General features: G+C 37.1%; 1 protein-coding gene across 1 annotated transcript in view; it reads right to left on the bottom strand.

Moving 5' to 3' along the window:
- Window positions 1–12,257, bottom strand: part of CAMKMT (calmodulin-lysine N-methyltransferase) — a 43,257-nt gene extending 31,000 nt beyond the window's left edge. The window contains exons 1-4 of the mRNA XM_009581118.1: window positions 12,203–12,257; window positions 9,126–9,180; window positions 8,008–8,071; window positions 2,995–3,061 (exon numbers count right to left, since the gene is read on the bottom strand). Of these exons, the coding sequence (XP_009579413.1) occupies window positions 2,995–3,061; window positions 8,008–8,071; window positions 9,126–9,149 (155 nt within the window). The 5' untranslated portion in view covers window positions 9,150–9,180; window positions 12,203–12,257. The remainder of the gene's footprint in view (window positions 1–2,994; window positions 3,062–8,007; window positions 8,072–9,125; window positions 9,181–12,202) is intronic.
- Window positions 12,258–19,812: the final 7,555 nt, after the last annotated feature.

Genomic DNA, 19,812 nt, shown 5'->3' with positions numbered 1-19,812 from the left:
CATGGTATTAATAATTCACCTTACTATGGCAAGTCATTATTAGTAACTTGGTGGCATTACTGTACCTATTTCCAGAAAGTGTAAGCAAGAAAGTCTGAACATACTCATGGAAGCTAAAAATAAAATAGAATTGTATATCCACTGCTGAATTAAACCGTTTACTAAATATCTATTATTACATTATAACACATAATATGACAAACTGCCAGTTTGGCTTACATTACTGTATTTTTAAACAATAATCAAGAGTTGGCAGAGCGCTAGGTAAGTGTTCATTTACTGCATTTTTTGTAAGTCTAAATAAATAAATGTATGGCAGGTTGTCCTAATCTAACTTCTCTTGGCTGATGCTGGATTGTTCCTCTTTGCGCCATACATTTTTTGGCATATTTTCCAAGTCTAGACTTAAATGTCTGGAACAGTCACAAACTGACTTTCATACTGATAATTTCTGCTCCATGTGCAAAGAAAAGAGTACAAGATCCCAACGTGAGATGAAGGTGCAGTGAGAAGGGTCTATTCTGAATTATCTTTTATATGGAAAGAATCTTGTAACTTTGCACTGGACACTGCGCGAAGTTGTAAGACTGGACACTAAATGGTACGTTAGAGTGAGGAACATGCCTTCTCCAGATTAAATTAACGTTGCAGTAAGTCACTTAAAATACATCACTATATTAATTTGGCTGCAAGCTCTGATCAACATAGAAGAAGTCACCTGATGTCACTTCGCATGCCAGTGTTGCATTCTTCCCTACAAAACACTACATTTTCTTGTGGGTTTTTTTCCCTCCGTTATCATTGTGTAACTAAGGTTTTCGGTTGTAGGAAAAGTGAATCAGGGTTACGGTAACATTTCAGATTTTACGTGAGCCTTTTAGTTTCTTCGAGGCCTTCAGAAGTGATCAAATAAGTTTGTTACTGCCTTCATCACTTGTCATTATTGAATCTGAAGGACTGATCCATCCATTAGCATTTCTCAAATAACTAACCAAAGCATAACCTTAATTTTGACAGGAGAAATCAACTATTGATGTGTATAAGATAGAAAAAAGCAAGATGATAATTATTTTTGGGATTAGAGAGTCATTTGAATACTTATTTTATAAAACTTTACACTCTCAAAACAAATCTGCAAAACCCTTAAGAATGTAGAACTAAAAATCAAATTATGCGTTTATTATAATGAGCCTTACGTTTTGATATAGTACTTCATTTTATTTTGTAATTTAATTATTTTATTTGTGCAAATAGGCCCCAAATGCTATTGCACTCAAGAAGTTAAACACTTGACATTTTTACTCCTTAAAATGCAACATTTTATGACATCTAGATATGTTTATTAATTAGTGATTATTAACACCCAGTAAACATCATGTCTTGTAAAAACACAACCTTTCTTCACAGCGTGAGGCTGAAATCTATTATTCACTGATTCCATATGCTGAAATACACTCAAATGATCACAAATGACCTTAAGCATTAGATAAATGTAAATGAAGACAGGGTAGAAAATGTGCTTTTGATTGCTATCTAAAAGACCAGGTTTGAAGTCTTGACAAGGGATGAAATCTGAAATCTCATACAAAGTAGACGGCAATTGGCAATCTACAAAATCTAAGCTTCTGGATGGACGTACCACACAGCCTCTCCTCAGCAGGGATGAGTGTCTGAGGCTGCTCACAAGAAGCGTTCAGCACATGGAACCTGAAAGACCATTCCCTGGGCCCACGTGGCCTTTGTCTACTTGGCAGGCACTTATTAGGATGCAGAGATATGTCTCTAAGTTATATGCACATACACCCTAATGAAGGCAGAATTTTTCTAACCCTAAGTGCTCACTTAAAAGAACTTCTCTACACAGAATGGCTACATAAGCATAGGGATAAATGATGTGAATGATAGCCATTAAAATTGTATGGGTTTAACCCTCTATGTTAATAAGCTTATTCTGCTGTAACAGCTTGCCTTTCTCAGCCCTTTTTCAGCTTTACTTTTGTCACTTTGAGAAGGACTGAGAGCCCTTCTGGAATGAGAATCATCAAAAAATAGAAGATTTAGACACAAATAAGAGTGCACTATTTGCTCTTAGGTAGCCATTTCTAAGCACATTCTAATTCTTAATCCTATACCATGAATATTAAGTACTTTACAATCTACTTTTAAAATACTACAAGAGATGAACACACTTCAAATTTTCAGCTGCTTCCAGTCCCTACTGCACCTGAAGATGCCTCAGTGAAATAGTTAAACAGCTAACCTCAGTGGCACCACCTATTACAGGGTGGGTCAGGAAGGGCTCTGGAGACTATCTGAAACCAAATTCTCTGAACCTCTACAACACTCACCCTCCAGAGCATGCCTTCGGGGCTAATTCGGAGACAACAGAGCTGGTGCACCATGAGAAAAATGCTGGGTGCGCCCTGCACCTTAGGACATAGTCAGTGAGAGAAGGGACCCAGCACACTGTGCCTGGCTCCCATGCTCCCTGCCTGTCCTTGCAGCAACAACACGATACTGATGCAGAGAGGATGACCAAAAAACCTCTCATGGATGCTCCGACAACATCTGCCTCAGGGGATTTGTTGCCACCCTGAATTCTCGGAGCTATTTAAAATGAAATCTGCCAGTGATTTAGGCATGTTCATTCCAAGCCTCATATTCAGTACAAGGGTAAAATTGACTCTGAAGCAGCCAAATTTCAACTATGCACTAAAGCTTGAAGAGACATAGTGTATGTCAAAAACATATAAAGAAAGAGAGGTTATGTCACCAAGATTAATCATACTGTATTTGCTATGTTAAAAAGCAATTAAATTTTTTCTAATACTTCCAAATTTCTGTCTTGCATCACTTACCTACTTATATTGTATACACACCTGTGTCAGCATCAGTAATAGAGGTCACACTTTCACACTTTTGCATACATTTCACATTTACATTAAATATACAATTACATGCAAGAATCAGTAAAAGAGTTTAGTAGAATCTTACCAGCTTGACACTTTCTGAGCCTTAAATACTCCTGCACTTTGGTTTCTTGTGATGATCTCACTTACATCTGTAGCATATTCGTTAAGAATTATCTCTAAAACTAGAGCAGTAATAAAAAGAATAAAAAATACTTTTTCCCATTGTTAATACCTTCATAATGTCTTTTATCTGTTTGGTCTTCTTTAATCTGTGCTAATAGTCAGTCTTTTACAAGCATAAATTTTACATTGCGACTCCAGCACATCAGCCTAAATCTATGCAGCAACTTGCTCTTGTTGCCTACCTCTACTGACTGGATCACTAGATCACAGTGCTGAGGTTTTGGAGGCTTATGGGATTTGAGTTTCTGCCCTGCCACAAGACACGTACCTTTGTTCCTGGCTCTGTCTGGGTGAAATCCAACACACAACGGGAGCACCTTAACCTGTAGGCAAGGGAGTTTCTAGTCCATTTGCTTTCTTGAGAATGGTTTGGAACCACCGTAAAAGACAGTAAAAAGCAATAAATGCCTTTTCTTCCCCATAGGCACTGCAACAGTGCCTCAGCCTCGTGTCTCAATGCCTCAGCCTCATGGCTCAGCTTCTTTCAGTTTGGAAGATCAGGTCAAAAAATTGGGTAGCCATTCAGGCAGGCCAAAGCAAAGGCTGTCAATAACAAGTTTCAAGGGAAGCTCTGCCCAGTCATCTATGCCTAGAAAGATAACCTTTATAATCAATCATTTGCGGTTAGTGAGAAGCCATACGAAGGAGAAGGTGTCACAAGTAACCAAGGAACTATGAGAATACTAAATGGCATCCAGTGTGAGCCCATACATATTTGAACAAATCACTCTCAAATGCTAATTAGGAGGATGTTTCTAGGTGCACAAAATACGATGAATTCTTCTTTGCAAGTGCTCATATAAGAAAATTGAACACAGTGTCAGGCTAATTTAAAATATCACTAATATATCTTTTTATTTGCTTTGCTGAAATCATGTAATTGTCCTTGCAACACAGTTGACTATTTAGGAAAAGTTATTTTAGGAAAGCGTCTATTCAAACAATGAGAAAGAAAAGACCACTGATATTCTGTGAAGCCAAAAACTAGAAATGGAATGACAGAAAACTGGTTTAAACAAATCTCTGTAGTTTGGACACGCATTTTAAATCTTTTCCACAACACGCAATGAGAAATAGTAATGAATAGCCTATGCCTGTGAAGCAAAAGGAAGGCATGAATCATTCCATGAGCAAAGTATGCTGTTTTTAAGTAGAGGCAGAAGTAACATTGTTGTAAATTAGCTACACTGCACTTAAATTACATAACTGAGCAAAACTATTTATAATTGTTGTAAACATGTTAACACTAGCTTTTTAAAATAATTTATAAGCCCATGTCTTCAGGCATTCAGGCTGAACATGACCTTTCTAACCTAAATTTTGCAGGACTGTTGAAAGATCCATACGCTATATTTTAATGGCCATTATAGTGCGCTGCAACAATGTTTTGTATTATTGATGCTTTCAGACAGTAGTTCAAGCCTGTTCACTACTGCATGGTGTGAAACAGAGCTAAGGCAGAAGGTACACAGCCTCTCTGAAATAGGAGACAATTTTTACTAAAAATGAACTTCATCTTTGGATTTGGACATGTCGAACTGAGTATAGATGCTTCCAGTGTTCTGGGGCAATAGAATTTGCTGTTCATGATACTGACTATGTCATAGACATTACCTAAGCTGGAAAATTTGTATCTGAATGCTATCACCCAAAATTACAAAGGGGGATGAATCTGATAACTTTGCCTACGTGTGTGTTTATTATTCACTTGAAATATCTATACTTTTCTTTTTAATCCTTTCTTTATTTAAACGATCCTGAAGGAACCTAGATAAAACACACTAAACCAACAATAAAGTTTTGAACGAAGCTGCAAAAGCAATAACATCTGTCTTTATTTTATTGATTTTGCAATATAAATGATCTGTTAATCAATTAAAATCTGCCCATGATAAGCAAAAGGAGTGAGTTGGAGTGAAGTCTTTTAAATAGACTAGTAATTCAAATCATAATATTCTTTTAAAAACCCCCATAAACCTCATGCATAAGACCATTGATTAATATAAAATATAGCTATATATTTCACAGTGAAATGGTTAAAATAACAACAATGATTTGAAATTAACATATTCGTAAATTGTTTTAACTTGTAACATTTCAATAACATATCCTAATACAGATATTGAAAACATACATAGTGAATACTTCATGTGGCAGTATGAAATGGAGAATAATATGAAGAATGTCAAAAATTAAAAGAAAAATCAAATTCTCAAAAGCTTGAGACTTCACAAAGCAAAGCTGTTAGTTACGCTCACTGAATAGCGATAACAACAACAAAACCAACAATAATTATGATGATGATGATAATACAAAGGCAGATTCTCAGATGCAATGCACTATTGCCAGGTCGATTTTCAATTACATTTCACTGATGTATTCATTTGTTTCTTAATGTGCTCATCTTGCCCATTAAGAATAATTAGCAGGCTTGCTTGGTGATTTCCTGGCTTCTGACAGTGATTTTTTCTCTTTTTTGTTGACAACCACTTTTACTTTTTGGAAAGTAATTTTTGGATATTATAGTATGACTGGCATGTAATTTAAGCTTCCTAAGAAATTTAAAGGGAAGATGTAAACAGTAATTTTTAAACAAGATTATTTTAACCTATAATACCTACATAAAAAGCATAATACTAGGCATTAACTATTCCTGAAGAGCAGAATCTAGAAAAGAAAACAGTATTTTATCCCACATTAATTTAATTTGGTATGCTAAACAATTAAAAAATACCATCAGCAATAATAAAAATTAGCAGAAATACATCATGTGTAGCCTGTGGCACTTGGGGCCAAATACTATTTCCAATTACACTAAAATTCTTACTGATTTCAGTGAGTCTGGTGTGGCTGAAACGGATTTAAATTTAGCCTAAACTTCTGTTATAGCTAGTCACTATAGAAAAGAATGCAAAGGAAAATCACCATAAGCAGATCATCAAATTACTACCGAAGTCCATAAAACACATAAAATGCAACATAAATTTTATTATGTGCACTTTTAAGAATACATTCCACCTACACTTGAAAGTTCTTAGTCTGCTGCACTTTGGCACCCTGCTAATATTAAGCCCATTGTAAAATCCAACACAATAAAAGCACTTTGAATGCTGAGCCTTCAGAGCACCAAATGTTAAAAAAGAAAAATAAATTCCTGTTAGGGCCTTCCACCAATCGCTTCTCTGAAAGGGATTCACTGAGTGAATACAGATGAAGACTTCTTGTGAGACTTGTGGAAATAAAAGATATTTCTAAAACATATTGTGAAAAACTAAGGTGTGGTAATTAGATGACATTAACAGTATCTTTTTCAGGAATAAAAGCACTTTAATTTGTTTAATTCCGAAGACTGAGTGAATACTTTTAGCACTCACCAATTTTCCTTGCTATAGAAGACTTCTAAATTTCAAAAAAGTTCAGGTATGTTTATGGAATCTGCTAAGCAAGATATTTGCTGACTTGATGATTACTGAGCTCACCTGAAGCTTTCTGTGGGTAAAATGACCTTTTGTTAAATACCTATGCTTCTATAAAACATCGGTTTGTTTTATTAGGCTAGTTTTGAAGCACTCTTTTTCTCCCACATTTTTTATCTTCATAATGACATAGAAGAAAGATTGGAAGGGGTGATGCTGATTAAAATACACAGAATAATGAATACTTCCTCCTCAAGACATGAGTATAACAAACTAGAATCTAACAAAATAAGAATCCCTGAAGCACAACTGAGAACTTGCATTTTCAAGAAAAAGGAGACACTTATAAGGCTTCCTTCAAGTTTTAAAAGATGTGATCTAGGATTGGCTGTTTTTTCCATGAAATTGTTAAAGTGTTGTAAGCAATTATAGTTACCTCAGTTACCTCTAAGAAAGTCCTTTTAAAGGTAGTAGCTAATATTATTGCACTGCAATGTCTCCTGTTTTAACAGTCATCAGCAACTGCAATTTTTTTAAACCACAAATTAGTTTAACTTATTTTTTTCACTAAGTACTCATTATGTTAGCTCTCAAATACATACAAAACTCAAATCTAAATAATTCTGATGATGCAGTGGCCAAAACCTGAAAAGCTAGTCTGCCTTAAAATGCAAACGGAAAGATTACCAAAGAACAAAAGCAAATAGATATCTTCCTTTTTCTCCCCTCTCAATTTCTAAGGGCTATTAGTATTCACTGTATATATCTGTTCTTGCCCTGTGCTGATATTTAATGCGGCCACAAATTATGCTCACCCATTCTCTCGCTTAGCCAAAGTCCAGTTCAATTTTCTGAACCATGTGTTCATATTAGAAGGGCATAATAGCAATTTTTTTCTAATATAAGAAATATAATAAAATACTTTCTACAAGGGACAGAGGATTTTTGCAATCTTACATCAAAAGAAATAATGATGAATTGATAATTGATTAAGCACACTAAATGGGCAATTTGTAGGCAGTTATAACTTAGCAGCAACAATGAAACCATGCATTTCAACAAACACTGGAAAAGCTATGACAATATACAAATACTGGGTATGTTTTAAGAGGCTAGTATCTGAAAGTGAAAAAAAAAATCTAGTTCTTCTGCAAAACGAATCTGTGAAGGGGAGCTAACGATTTGATTCACTGCTACACCTCCTGTAACGTGCAGCATACACACAAGGAATCTTTCAGCACTCAACCATAAGACAAATATTTACTACTATACTTGCTCTATACCAACATGTACATTTTTAATCAAAGAAGAAAACGTGGCATTTATTGTGGGGGAAGCTATAGCTCTGTTCAAGATATTCTACATCTATTTTTTAATTACTTATGTGGGGACTTTTTCTTAATATACCCCATGCTGTCTGTCTTTATATCGATTGTTACTCAGCCAGTAAAAAGGAACGAGCACAACAAACCAGTTTTCTATCTGAATAAGGATACTTTTGATGGCCTTTTCATTTCCATCAGTTAACAGAACTTCTTTGACATCTGCAGAAATAGCAACCTGAAAAAAAGAGCACAGCAAACAATGAGCAAATATGCTTGTCTGTGTGGAAGTGAAGACAGGAGTGACAAGCCTTCAGTATCATGCTTCCTCACCTATTTCTCTGTAACAATCTTCAATCTTTTTTCATTTTATGTCTGCATTATTTTAATCATTCAATCAAATCAGTCAATACTTTTATCATTCCATTTGCGGGAGCCTCTATCTTGCTATCATTCTGTTCCGTAATTGCATTGTGACAGCGGATGATGGTATTCTGAGAGGCTTTCATTTGCGGGCTTCTGTTTATCTAGTAGAGCCATCATACAAGGCTGTCACTCTGCCTTTCAGCTTGCTTCTGTCTGACTGCCTGATGCCCTTCATATAACTTTGCATTGCAGGCAGATGGCTTTGTAAGGGTAATTTTTTTGTGAGCTTTGACATGCTCGCACATTGGGCTGTAACCTCGACACATTGTATAAGAGCGACAGGTTTGTCAAATGCCAATCAGTGTAACAATATGCTTTTATTTGTAGAGACATAAAAACTTGTCTAATGCACTGCACTGCTACATAATATCTCCTGAATACATGACTCAGAACCCAGAGAATGGTGAACGACTCTCCTGAATGGCCAATCTAATTCAAAAGAATCTAATTACCGAGAGCTCTGGATCATGTTTGTTGGTGTAATAATGCAGGCAAAACATTAGCAGCTATATCATGGTGCTCCAACTGTGATTCGCCAGGCTATTCCTGTATCTTAGCAAATGGGACTATAATCTGAAAAAAAAAAAAAATGCTTCGGCTATGGCAATGAAAGACAGACCGTACGTGGCCTGGAATATCACAACAAGAGATATTGACTACACAGAGGTAAAATGTTTCTGCTCATCGAGGCAACCATAAAATCAATATGATACGAAAGCAAGTCAATCTAGAAGGTCTCTCAAGACTCTGCAGCTTGACCGCAGCTGAGGCTGTTGACAGTTCTCTGACCCAGCAGTTGGAGGCACTGGAACATTTTTCCTTTTGTTTCTTCCTCTGAATGGGATTGGAATTGAGAAAAGACCTACCATGAGCCCAGCCAAGCATGTCATGCCACCCCCTAGCTCACACACAGCAAGGTCCCTGAAAGAGAGAAAGGAAATGGTAGAACCCATACAAATTAGATGAAAATGGTCAGAGACACATATATGTTACAAGAACAAATTGCCATCTGCAGTAAGAACTGAGCTACCAGGAAGTTGTAGAGACATGACTAGGCTACCTCATGTCGTTTTGCGTTTTAAAAATAATTATGAAATAGAAAAGTCACAAAGCAGGCAAATCAGTGGGGGTTCCCTCATTAGTGTTCAGTGCAACATTACCACCGCTGAGCTGAAAAATCTGAGAAGGTTCCCTTTTTTCCCTTGTCAATGGCTCTGTCTTTTAGAACTAAACTAGCTAGAGTAGCGAAAGATAATTGTTAGGAAAGGATAACAATGTTAATCCACATTCATTCTTGCAAAAACAGTTAGAGAAGTAAATGGGGAAATTAATATTATTTATATATCTCTCCATATAGTTATGCCTAAAAGCCTTTTTATATTAAAAAGAGAGAAGTTTTAAAACAAGCCATATACCGCAAAACAATTACACATGAAGAAATCCGATCCTTCAATTAGCACTTAAAACTGCAAGTGACCTACAAACAATGCTGTTATGAACAACGATGGGAACAGCAAACAATTAAGCCACAGAAAACTAAACGAAGTTAGTGTCAAGAGCCTAAACTGAGCCCGAGCAGAGGGTTGAATACATGGTCTAAAAGGCTGTTTTTAACTTAGACCATACTGCGCTGTTATTAAGACGTGCATGTGAAATATAATTTGGCGCAGAGAGCGTGCCGGATGGGAGCTTGCGGGGGAGCCATAAAGAATGTCCTCCAGAGCCATGGCCTGCCCCAGGAGGGGAGGAGGGAGGGATGCTGACCCCGCGCCGAAACCGCGTGAAGCGGCGTCTAGGGCAAGGCAGAGCCTCAGTTTAGGAACACGCTGCTTTACAGCTAAATCTGCGGCAACTGTTACAGCTGGCAGAAACACTCCCATTGAGACGTTTTTGACAGGCAGAAAATGGAATTTCAGCTAAACAGATTTCTTTTTTGGTGCACCTTTCCTTCTCCCCTAAAATACCAACGTTTGAAAATCTATTTTTATGTGAAAGTACTACCTCCCTACTCACTCGACACTGATATTTAGGAAGAGCATCTAGGATGCCATATCAGTATCAGTATACAGATGCTGGTATTTTGTTCACTGAGGCCAGCGGAATAGGCTGTATGACTGTTTACTGATGCTCGCTGTCTGGACGGGATAGATTTATTTTTCTTAGACTCCACAAATTTTATTTGAAAAAAGTCTAGCTGTCCTATTTAATGGAAATGAGACAAAAGACGGACATAGTTTGGAGGAACAAGCTGTACATAAACCCAATGAAAATATAAAACAGATGTGGGAAATTTACAGTTTGTGGTTTAAATAGAAGGATTATAGGTTTTTCCTCACATAAGTTTTTATTTTTCTAAACCATGTATGTCATATATATTAGAAGTATATACATATGGTTATATATATAAGATTTACAAGGCACTTAATCCTTTATAAGAGTCATGTTTACCGAAATGAACCCAGAAAGTATCTAGTGTGGGGTTTTTAGTGCATTTTGAACCAAATTTGTATGTAAGTAATACACAAGCATATACATACACACATATACACATACATATTTATGCGTATAAATAATTTATTTCAGTGTGAAGTTCCCTTATTGGTAAATTTTAAAAATCCTATCTGTCTCTCAGGCAATATTTAGTGACATTTATGGATGAGAATTAAAATAAGAAACACTACTCTGAGCATACTGTTGAGAGGGCATAATCCTGAGAAACCAGGATGTGAAACTGCCCATTTCCTCCATGGAAGTTTGACTGATCGCTGCCTCCAAGTATCCAAGCTTGCATACCCAAACTAGGAAAATACCCTTTTAGTGAGCAGCACAGGGAGGTTTGCTGTGAAGAGCCTCTGAGAACAAGCAGAGCGTACGAGCCACGACATGGGGCTGGAGGGCGAAGTGCTACAGGGACACCACCACAGCAGCAAAAGTCACACAAGGCAGTGCCCAGCTCAGCTTGGAGGAAGGAGCCGCAACTACCAGATTAGGTGTGTTAGCTGCCTCCTCTAATGGGGTGGGCTTTGTTCAGGTGGCAGATGGAGTAGAAATGAGGCTTTATGAACCAGGGTATGCTTTGGTGCCCGGTCTTTGATTTCAGATAGGAGTCTGAGCAAGCTGCAGGAACCAGCTCACGGCTGATATGCTTTCAGCTTTGGTACGAGGGGCAGGGACTTACAGCTCGGTCTTCGCTATTTTACCAACACCGTATGTACACAGACTGAGGGATTTTGTATACTCCACGCTGGTTTACTTGGTATTAGCCTTGCACCCTCACTCAGAACACAATTTATGCTTCCAAATGCATTGTTATAATGGCTTTTCTTGCACCCCATTCATCCTCTGGACAATGAAACTTCAAGGATTTCCAAGTGCAAAGCTCTGTATACTCAAGGGGAAAGAAAGAGGATGCAGGATGGATTTTATTTTTAGGTGTTTCTATTGGAGCCTTGATAACTGTCTTCTACAAGTTTAGAAAATGTGAAAAAACAAGAACAAATAAAAGTGTAGGATGTCTCAAAACTGTTTCACAACACTTAAATACAGGTGCAAATTCCTCCATCGCTATATGCAGTGATTATTATGTATTTTATCGGGTAATATTTTGCTTGCTTTTGCAACAGATGTCAGTTTAAAGAATGTCTTTTATTTTTCCTGACCTTCACAATCAGTACTGATCGATTGGAGCTTCACTTTTGTTTCCCAAAAATCAAAGTGAAATAAAACGCCTTGAGTGGAAATCAAAAGTCTTTGACATATAGCAGAAAGCTTGCTGTGCAATATTAGTACCCAAAGGCAGCTCAGAATTCTTTGTTAAGAGCAACAAGCTTTCACCTTGAACATTTCAAATTTAATCTGAAGACTTAAATCATAGCAATCTTTACCATGCAGATACAATAAAACTAAGAGATTGGAAAATATCTTTTTATGTTTAACTCTGTACCTGAATATTTCATTGTGCTTTAGGCAGTAGTAAGCTAGCACTTCTTCAGATGGCCAGAGACCTATAAAACAAAGACATTTGCCTTCTTAGAACAGATTTTTTTTTTGTCTACAATAATATTTGAATACATATTACCATTTGCAGACCTCTACCAACTGTTTCATTTTCTAAATTTGCCATAATACCATGGAATAAAGAAACAAATAAGACTTTTAATGGAAGACTTCTGATTTAAGCATCGGAACTGAATATTTCATAGATTTCATCCTGACTAATGATCAGAAATTTACTTTACAGATACACGCACGCACACATAAACATAAACATATGTTTTAGACTGATCGCTGCCTTTAAAGACTTCAAAAGTTATATAAAATTTAATTCTATGAAACTTCTGACATTTGGGCATTTATCTGAACATCAAACTGTTCGTACCAGGCCAGATGCAAGGCCCACCTTGCCTTGTAGCCTGTTTCTAACACTGGACAGGAGCCCCCTCCTTTTTCATTGGCTGTCCTCTAGAGTAATTTCATTTCTTCCCAGTTTCTTTTTATTTAGCTCCTTTTCTCTTGGGTTTTGTTAGGTCAGGCATCAGTCTGACTGTAAGGGACACTGACCAGCAACACATGGACAAATGTGCTAAGGACAAATACACGACTAGGGCAATAACGCAGCATGATTTCTAGTTGTGGCTCAAGAAGTTCCTGAGGAGGAGAGGAGATACAAGTGATAAGTTCTGTTTAATAGTCACCAAATGATTTTTCTTGTTGTTCTGTGGACTCCACTAAACTTTCCATAGCTGCAACATCCCGTGGCAGGAAGTGCCACAGTTTTACCGTGCTGTGTGAAGAAACATCTCCTCTCTCTTGTTTTGTGCTTGCCTCCCTGTCATTTTCATTTGAGGCCCTCCGGTTCTCATATGGGAACAGACAGGAGCAATCACGCTTTTTTCACCTAATCTGTATTATTCTTGACTTTATAAGCTTCCATCACAAAAACTTACACTGGTCATTGTCAACCTTGGCAAGTACTTGGAGGCATCCGTGCAAAGTTACCCCTTCATCACCATTCACTCATGAAGCTAGCTGTTTCGTCAGACCAGTTTCCCACCTCACTCGAACATCTAACTGGAGCACCGTGGCTCACGGTGAGGGCAGCACAGATCCTGTGTGGCTTGCACGCTCTCCTGCAGGCACCAGTCTCCATTGCTGGAGGGAGCCTGGGGAAAACAGACTCGTATTCAGGCACTTGAGTTAAGTTCCCAAAGTTAAGGGAGGATGAATCAAAGGCATATGCGGCCAAATGACGGTTGTATGCGTTTTCCATTTGTTGTTGCTTAGCAATGAAAAAACATGCTTACATGTCTATCCACAGGTAAAAAACAGGGTCAGCCTCCCCCCACAACATACAGCATTATGAATTAATGTGACAGGAACTTAATCGTATGAACTACAGATACTTCAACGGTTTCAGTAAAATTAAAAACAGACATGTGGGAGCATCCTTTAGATATTCCTAGACAGGTAAACTGAATTCCATGCAGCTTACTATGTATGTGCATCCTTTAGACCATTTTTTATAATTTTTTTATTCTTGAGACTTTAAAAACATCACAACATATTTAATAGAAGCACAAGTTTGGGAGCAAAACTGTCTTCCTTTTAAATCATTTAGAGCCTGATTGTAAACATCAAATATATAATTCTTCCTTTCCATCCAGTAAGTATTCTGAACTACCCTTACCCATAGTGATAAATAATGAAAATTTATGAATGTGTTGTCTGCATGCAGGCCAAGCAAAAGCCCAGACAGGATTGGGCCAAAACTTTGCGTATAACTTTTTGCATAACAAAGATCTTAAAGGTAAAAAAAATAGAGTGATGATTCATATATATGACAAAAACACTAAAGCAATATTGGTATTTGTCCTGTTTATGACAGTTTAGGCTGATTAGGTGTTTGCAAATGTGCTATTTTGCTAAGACTTGCTAAGGGTTAAAATAAAATATTCACACACGACTACCCAATTTTCAGTGAAACATACACTAAGAATTGTACAGGATTTTCCATCTCCCTTTTGAGCACTTCAATGCATTTGAGCATTGAAATATGCTAAAATGACAGATTTTGCAATAAATATAATAACTGTTTAAATATTTTAGTGTATAATATAAAGAATGTTTCAGTTTGCAGTGACTGGTGTATACTCAAGCAATAAAAGTGCTTTTTAATATTTAGTGAAGACACGGCTAATTTAATACCATTTATAATACTTATACCTCACGTTACCAAAAAAAACCCACATCCATAAACACAAAAATCCTAAATCCTTTCATAGCAAACTTTTAGCCTGAGCGAGTTTTAAAAATACTTGTCAGTTGTAGCAAAATTCTTCAACATCTGAGTTTTCAGTACCCTCAGTCAAACGTCTTTCACTTTTCTACGGTTATTATTGAAAGGGCACTTGGAATGGTGTCACTAAATCTTTAATGAGGGGTCACCGTTCCTTCCCCTGCTACCATTACAATGCTGAGACCGGCTGAAACTGCAGGTGTATCAGATAGCTCTGTGCTGAGAGAAGGGTAAAGCACCTTTGGAAAGACAATGCCCTTCTTCGGGCAGATGCTAGCGATGCACACGCCTCTCCTCCCCGCTCCCTTCCCCATAGGGAAGGAAGTGTCACCTCAGCAATGATGAGGTAAGTGGCTGGCAGCTAAAGAAGCAGGAGTCAGGAGGTCTTTCACGAGCACAGGTCTCAAGCTAAGCCAAGAAGCCAGAAGCCAGAATACCTGCGTTAATTTTAGTAAAAGGAAAAGCTTCTCGTGCTTGAACAGGTAGATAAGCCTCTTTACCTTCAAAACAGGGATAAGCTTAAAGATCCAGGTGGAGGAGTTTGCATTCCGTCTTCTTCCCCTTCACTCTGACCTACATTCACCAACAAATGACCTACATTTTGAAGTTGCAAGTATAAGATAGTTCTGCTTCTGTTAGAAAACATACAGCTGTAATGCAGAAATGCAGCAATCCCTATGAGCTAACAACTACCACCAGGTTGTGAAAAGCATAATTTATTTCCTGCAAACACATACATACGGATATGGATTAAGTTTCCTGTGAACACACTTAAAATAATTCTTTCATATTTAAAATAAAATTATTCTCATTTTGTATTATGAATTTGATTATAAATACATAACATTGGATGGGTACCTATTTGCATGTGCAATTACTTACACACGATAGTCAATTATTTACACATGTATAGGCAAAAAAATATCAAAAGGCCCTGAAATGGTGCTTGTATTCAAAAGGCTATAAATATACCTCAAGTCCTAGACAGAGGGGCTAAAAATCTCACTGTACAAGGAGACAGAGAGAAACAAGAGTTTCTTTTTGCAAAAATAAGTATTTTGCGACATTTACTGGAGGTTTTAAAGCTCTTTACCACCCTGATAACTACAATGTGAAAATAGAGAATAGTTGCCAGAAAACATTGGAATCTCTACTGAAACAAATAAAAAATTAAGTTGTGTTGGTGTTTAAAGAAGAGCCTCACGAAGGACTGTGATGTGGCATGTCTGGAGACATGGGAGACAGACGGCGCTCACACAGCAACGCCTGCCTGCCTTTCAACTCTTGGCAGGTATCCTTTCACCATTAGGAAGGAGTAGGAGATCCACTACAAATGTGCCACAAGAGCGACGATGTCTGCTGCCAGACAGCTTCATGACACTGACTACAGTAGTAGGGGTAGAAAAACTTTATCACTAAATAGTATTATGATGATGGATGGAGAAATGCTACCTATGCAGAGACATACAAAATGCAGGCATTTCTACAGCACTTACTACCATATCATAACATCTCACCACGGTAATGGAGAAGAACTTGATTACATCATGAATTTCTATTGTCCCAATTTTGCACATTAGGAACCAAACTAGGAGACAGAGACAGATTAAGTTACTTAAACACACAGAATGAAATTATGGGAAGGCCAAGAAAAAAACCTGAGTTATCCTAACACCTTGAGGTATGATGTAAGCAAAAAAGACACCCAAACTTTTCCTATAGAGGAACAACACTAACAAAAATCACAATAATGGTAAGAACACATAAATTAAGTTGGTTTTATTACTCTCATAGGGCTTGCTAATGGGAAGTGTCAGGTCTTTCTGCAATAGCCACAACAGTTCTTTAAAGCAATCTTCAACCCACGTGGACTAAATCATGTGTAGACAGCCTTCTGAAGACTTTTTGTTTTAACCATCAGGTGGAGCATCACTAGTCCAAAGCAACACAAAACCCGTGTTTCTTCTGCACCGAATCTAAAAATGCTGAATCCTGTATATTACAGAAAATTTTCTACTAGAAATAAATTATCCAGTATTTAAAAAAAACCCTTAAAATTACTGTTTCTCCTTTGTGGCTTTTTACCACATATTTTAAAGACTGCTGTCACACATTTGGATAACAAATATTGAGATCTGATGTGAAGTTCTTAAAGAATAGCATGTTATTAGAAAATTCTCAGGATAGAGTGCTGAGAATTTTGAGACATGTCTTTTTAAAGAAGACATTTGTTTATTGGAGCCATTATGTCTCCGCACTGCTCCATTGGCACAAAGAAGTCGCAGTAGCTACTGATTACTTTAACTGGGATAGTGCAAGATTAGTGGAACTCTGCTCCACCGTCTGCCAACGCTACACACAGGAAACAAAGGGGCAGCTGGAGGTGACAGGTGAACCATCCCTTGAAGCTCTGAGAAGGAGGTATAAAGCTGTCCTACAACTGCTTCACTCATGCTAGGAGATTAAGAAGTTCCTTTCCAAGCTAAGCCAGATGGAAAGTTTTGTCATTTTTCCCTAGCACTTCACAGGGCTACATGTACAGACGTCTGATCTCAAAATTAAAATTTTGTCTTTTCTTTACACTATTAAACTATGAGATGTCTTCCTATTCATTTTAAAGTTTCAAGCAAATTTTGTACAAATCCTATCTTAACCCTCAAAAGCAAAGACAACTTAAATTTGAAGCGTCAGTCATTTTCCCCAGACGAATCTACTCAAAAAGATCTTTTTTTCTACGATGTCCTGATTCTTGACTACATGAAATCACCTTATTTGCTTTAATACTCATCAAAGCGAGAGGAAAAAAAAAGTATTATGGGCAGAGAGATGAGTAATGTCTCAAAAGAAGTACCAACAATTGCACTGAGCAATGAGGAATTGTTTTCTGACCCTAAAAAAAAAAATGTTTTATCCTTCCTGACACCAAGACACATTGTTGGTGGAGAGCAGAAAAACCTTTGGCAACACAATGGACTTTGCATAGGTGTTCAATTAAGTACCTATCCAGACAGGCAACTATTCCCCATCTCCTTTGCTAAAAGACTGTAGACTGGAAGGAAAATCCCCCAAACTAAGATATCTACTGGATCAGGCTATTCTAGGAATTTAACATTAGGAATTCGAGGAATTTAAAATAAGGTCTTTCCACTCTTACCGTAGCATCATTACAACCCTAATTTTACAGTATCAAACCTTATTTTCTACTGACTATGCCTTATATTCAAGTCACAAGGGAAGGTAAGTTTGATGATTTTATCCTGGTTAGTTTTTGTGTGGATCACCACCACTGTGCACAGCAAGAAGCATGGCACACCTGCTGGAGGTCCTGGAGAAGTAAGAGAGCAGGTCAAAATCAAGGTTCAACAGCACAGTAATTTGGAGTAAATTTCAAAATGAGGCTCTAACCAATATTATGAGCCCTTCTGTCAGTGGAGCACTAAAATTCACTTCCAAGTAAAAGAAAAAATATGAAATTATGAATAGCACAATTAAGACTACGTACAAAGTGGATGCACAGCATATGTCTGCCAAATACACCTTGCTAGTAACGTATAACATGGTTGTTCTAATTTGAGTAATGCTTGAGTAAAGACTACTTGTAACTAATTGTACTGCTGTAGTTAGTTCATTTGCATGGATAGCTCTCAAAATTACTTCTAGCTCTCAACTTTCTTCAAACTCCATACCTCAAGCCCCTTTTCAATATAGTTTTATCATAAAAAATGTTGCTTAGTATAGTCAGGAAGTAAAGATTTATTTTTATTCAGTTGTTCACACAGCATGCAAAATGTGACACAGATGAAAGGATAATCTGTAATCCAGGTTACCTAAGATCCCACCTCAGGTGTATTGAATCTAAAAAACATAAACACATGTAGTAAGGCACTATTACCACAAATATTCAAATTTTTAGCTGCCATCAAATGCATGTATAGAAGAGTGGAAACCTTCCATAGAAAATGACTTTCATAATAATCTAAGACAAGTCTGGTCACTTTAGTAAAATGAAGAAATAGAGGCAATTGCTAAGTGAGGAAAAAACCCACTGAAAAAACCTCTTGTTATTCAATCTGTTTGCAGTACACAAACCCCCTATTTTCAAACTTGCATCCTCAAGTTTAAGTTTACACCCATCTACAGCAGAAGCAGACAAAAGAGGGGTCATCGTCACCAAGTTGGTTGCAGATGGTGTGCCTGGAATTGTAAAACTATATTCTTACAAAATTTAATTTGAGAGCAGATTTTCAAAAGGAGAACAGCTACAGAGTACTGTGCCCTTCTGGACATTCGACCACCTCAAGTGTCAAAATGAGAGCTAATCTGTTTTGAAAGTCCAACTGTCTAATCCGAGGCTCTGCATTCTGAATTTTACCCCAATTGTATTTGCAAGCAAGCAACTTCAGCGATAAATGCACACGGTGTGAAAAAAGAAAAGTATTTAATAGCCTTTACAGTAGCACCTTACACCCGTGCCTTACTGCACCTGACTTTTGCACATGGCAAACCACCTTTTAAATCCAGTGAAGAGGAGTAATTTGAGGCAGAGAGAATGGCTAACTTACTTTTTCTTTTGCTATAAGTGAGTTTGAAAAAGTACAAGAACACCAGAAGAAACAGAAGATATAAAGAGAAACATGTCTCACCATTTTTCCCTAAGCACAGACATTTTATAGAAACTCTTGTCTCTCTTTCAATCTAAAGCAGAATTCATGATATTCAGATCATTGAAAAATATGTATAAGCACTGGCTGAGATCTTCAGCCTAGGCAAAATGGCCTCAGCACTGTATCTCTCACTTTCATTCTCATTATTATTCATGACTAGGAGGGAAACATGATGGTCTGCAATCTGCAAATTTCTTTTAGAGAGCAAACTTAAGAGGCTCGGTGGAACTGATGTGGAAATACAGTAACGCATATCTCTTCTACAAGAAAAAAATTGGCAAACTGTACAAATCTACTTGCATGATTGTCTTTAACATCCTTTTTTCAAATGAATGAATTTGATTGTGTTGTGTGGGGTTTTTTTACCTAGTTTTCAAATAGTTATTAAAAATTAAACAACACTGGAACAAACCTTTTGTGATTATAGCCTTCATTCCCCTGCAAAAAACTGGATCTATAAATTTATGTACCATTGTAGATGTAAATTACAAAATTTTATATTCAACTATATTAAAACATCTATTCCAAAAATGATTACCAGTTGTGAAAAGCAGACAGGCTTATCACTTGCTGTCAGTTGTTCATGTCTAGTTA

Source organism: Fulmarus glacialis, unplaced genomic scaffold, assembly GCF_000690835.1.
Source record: "Fulmarus glacialis isolate BGI_N327 unplaced genomic scaffold, ASM69083v1 scaffold16327, whole genome shotgun sequence".
Lineage (NCBI taxonomy): Eukaryota > Metazoa > Chordata > Aves > Procellariiformes > Procellariidae > Fulmarus > Fulmarus glacialis.
This window is presented reverse-complemented; position numbering and strand designations above follow the sequence as displayed.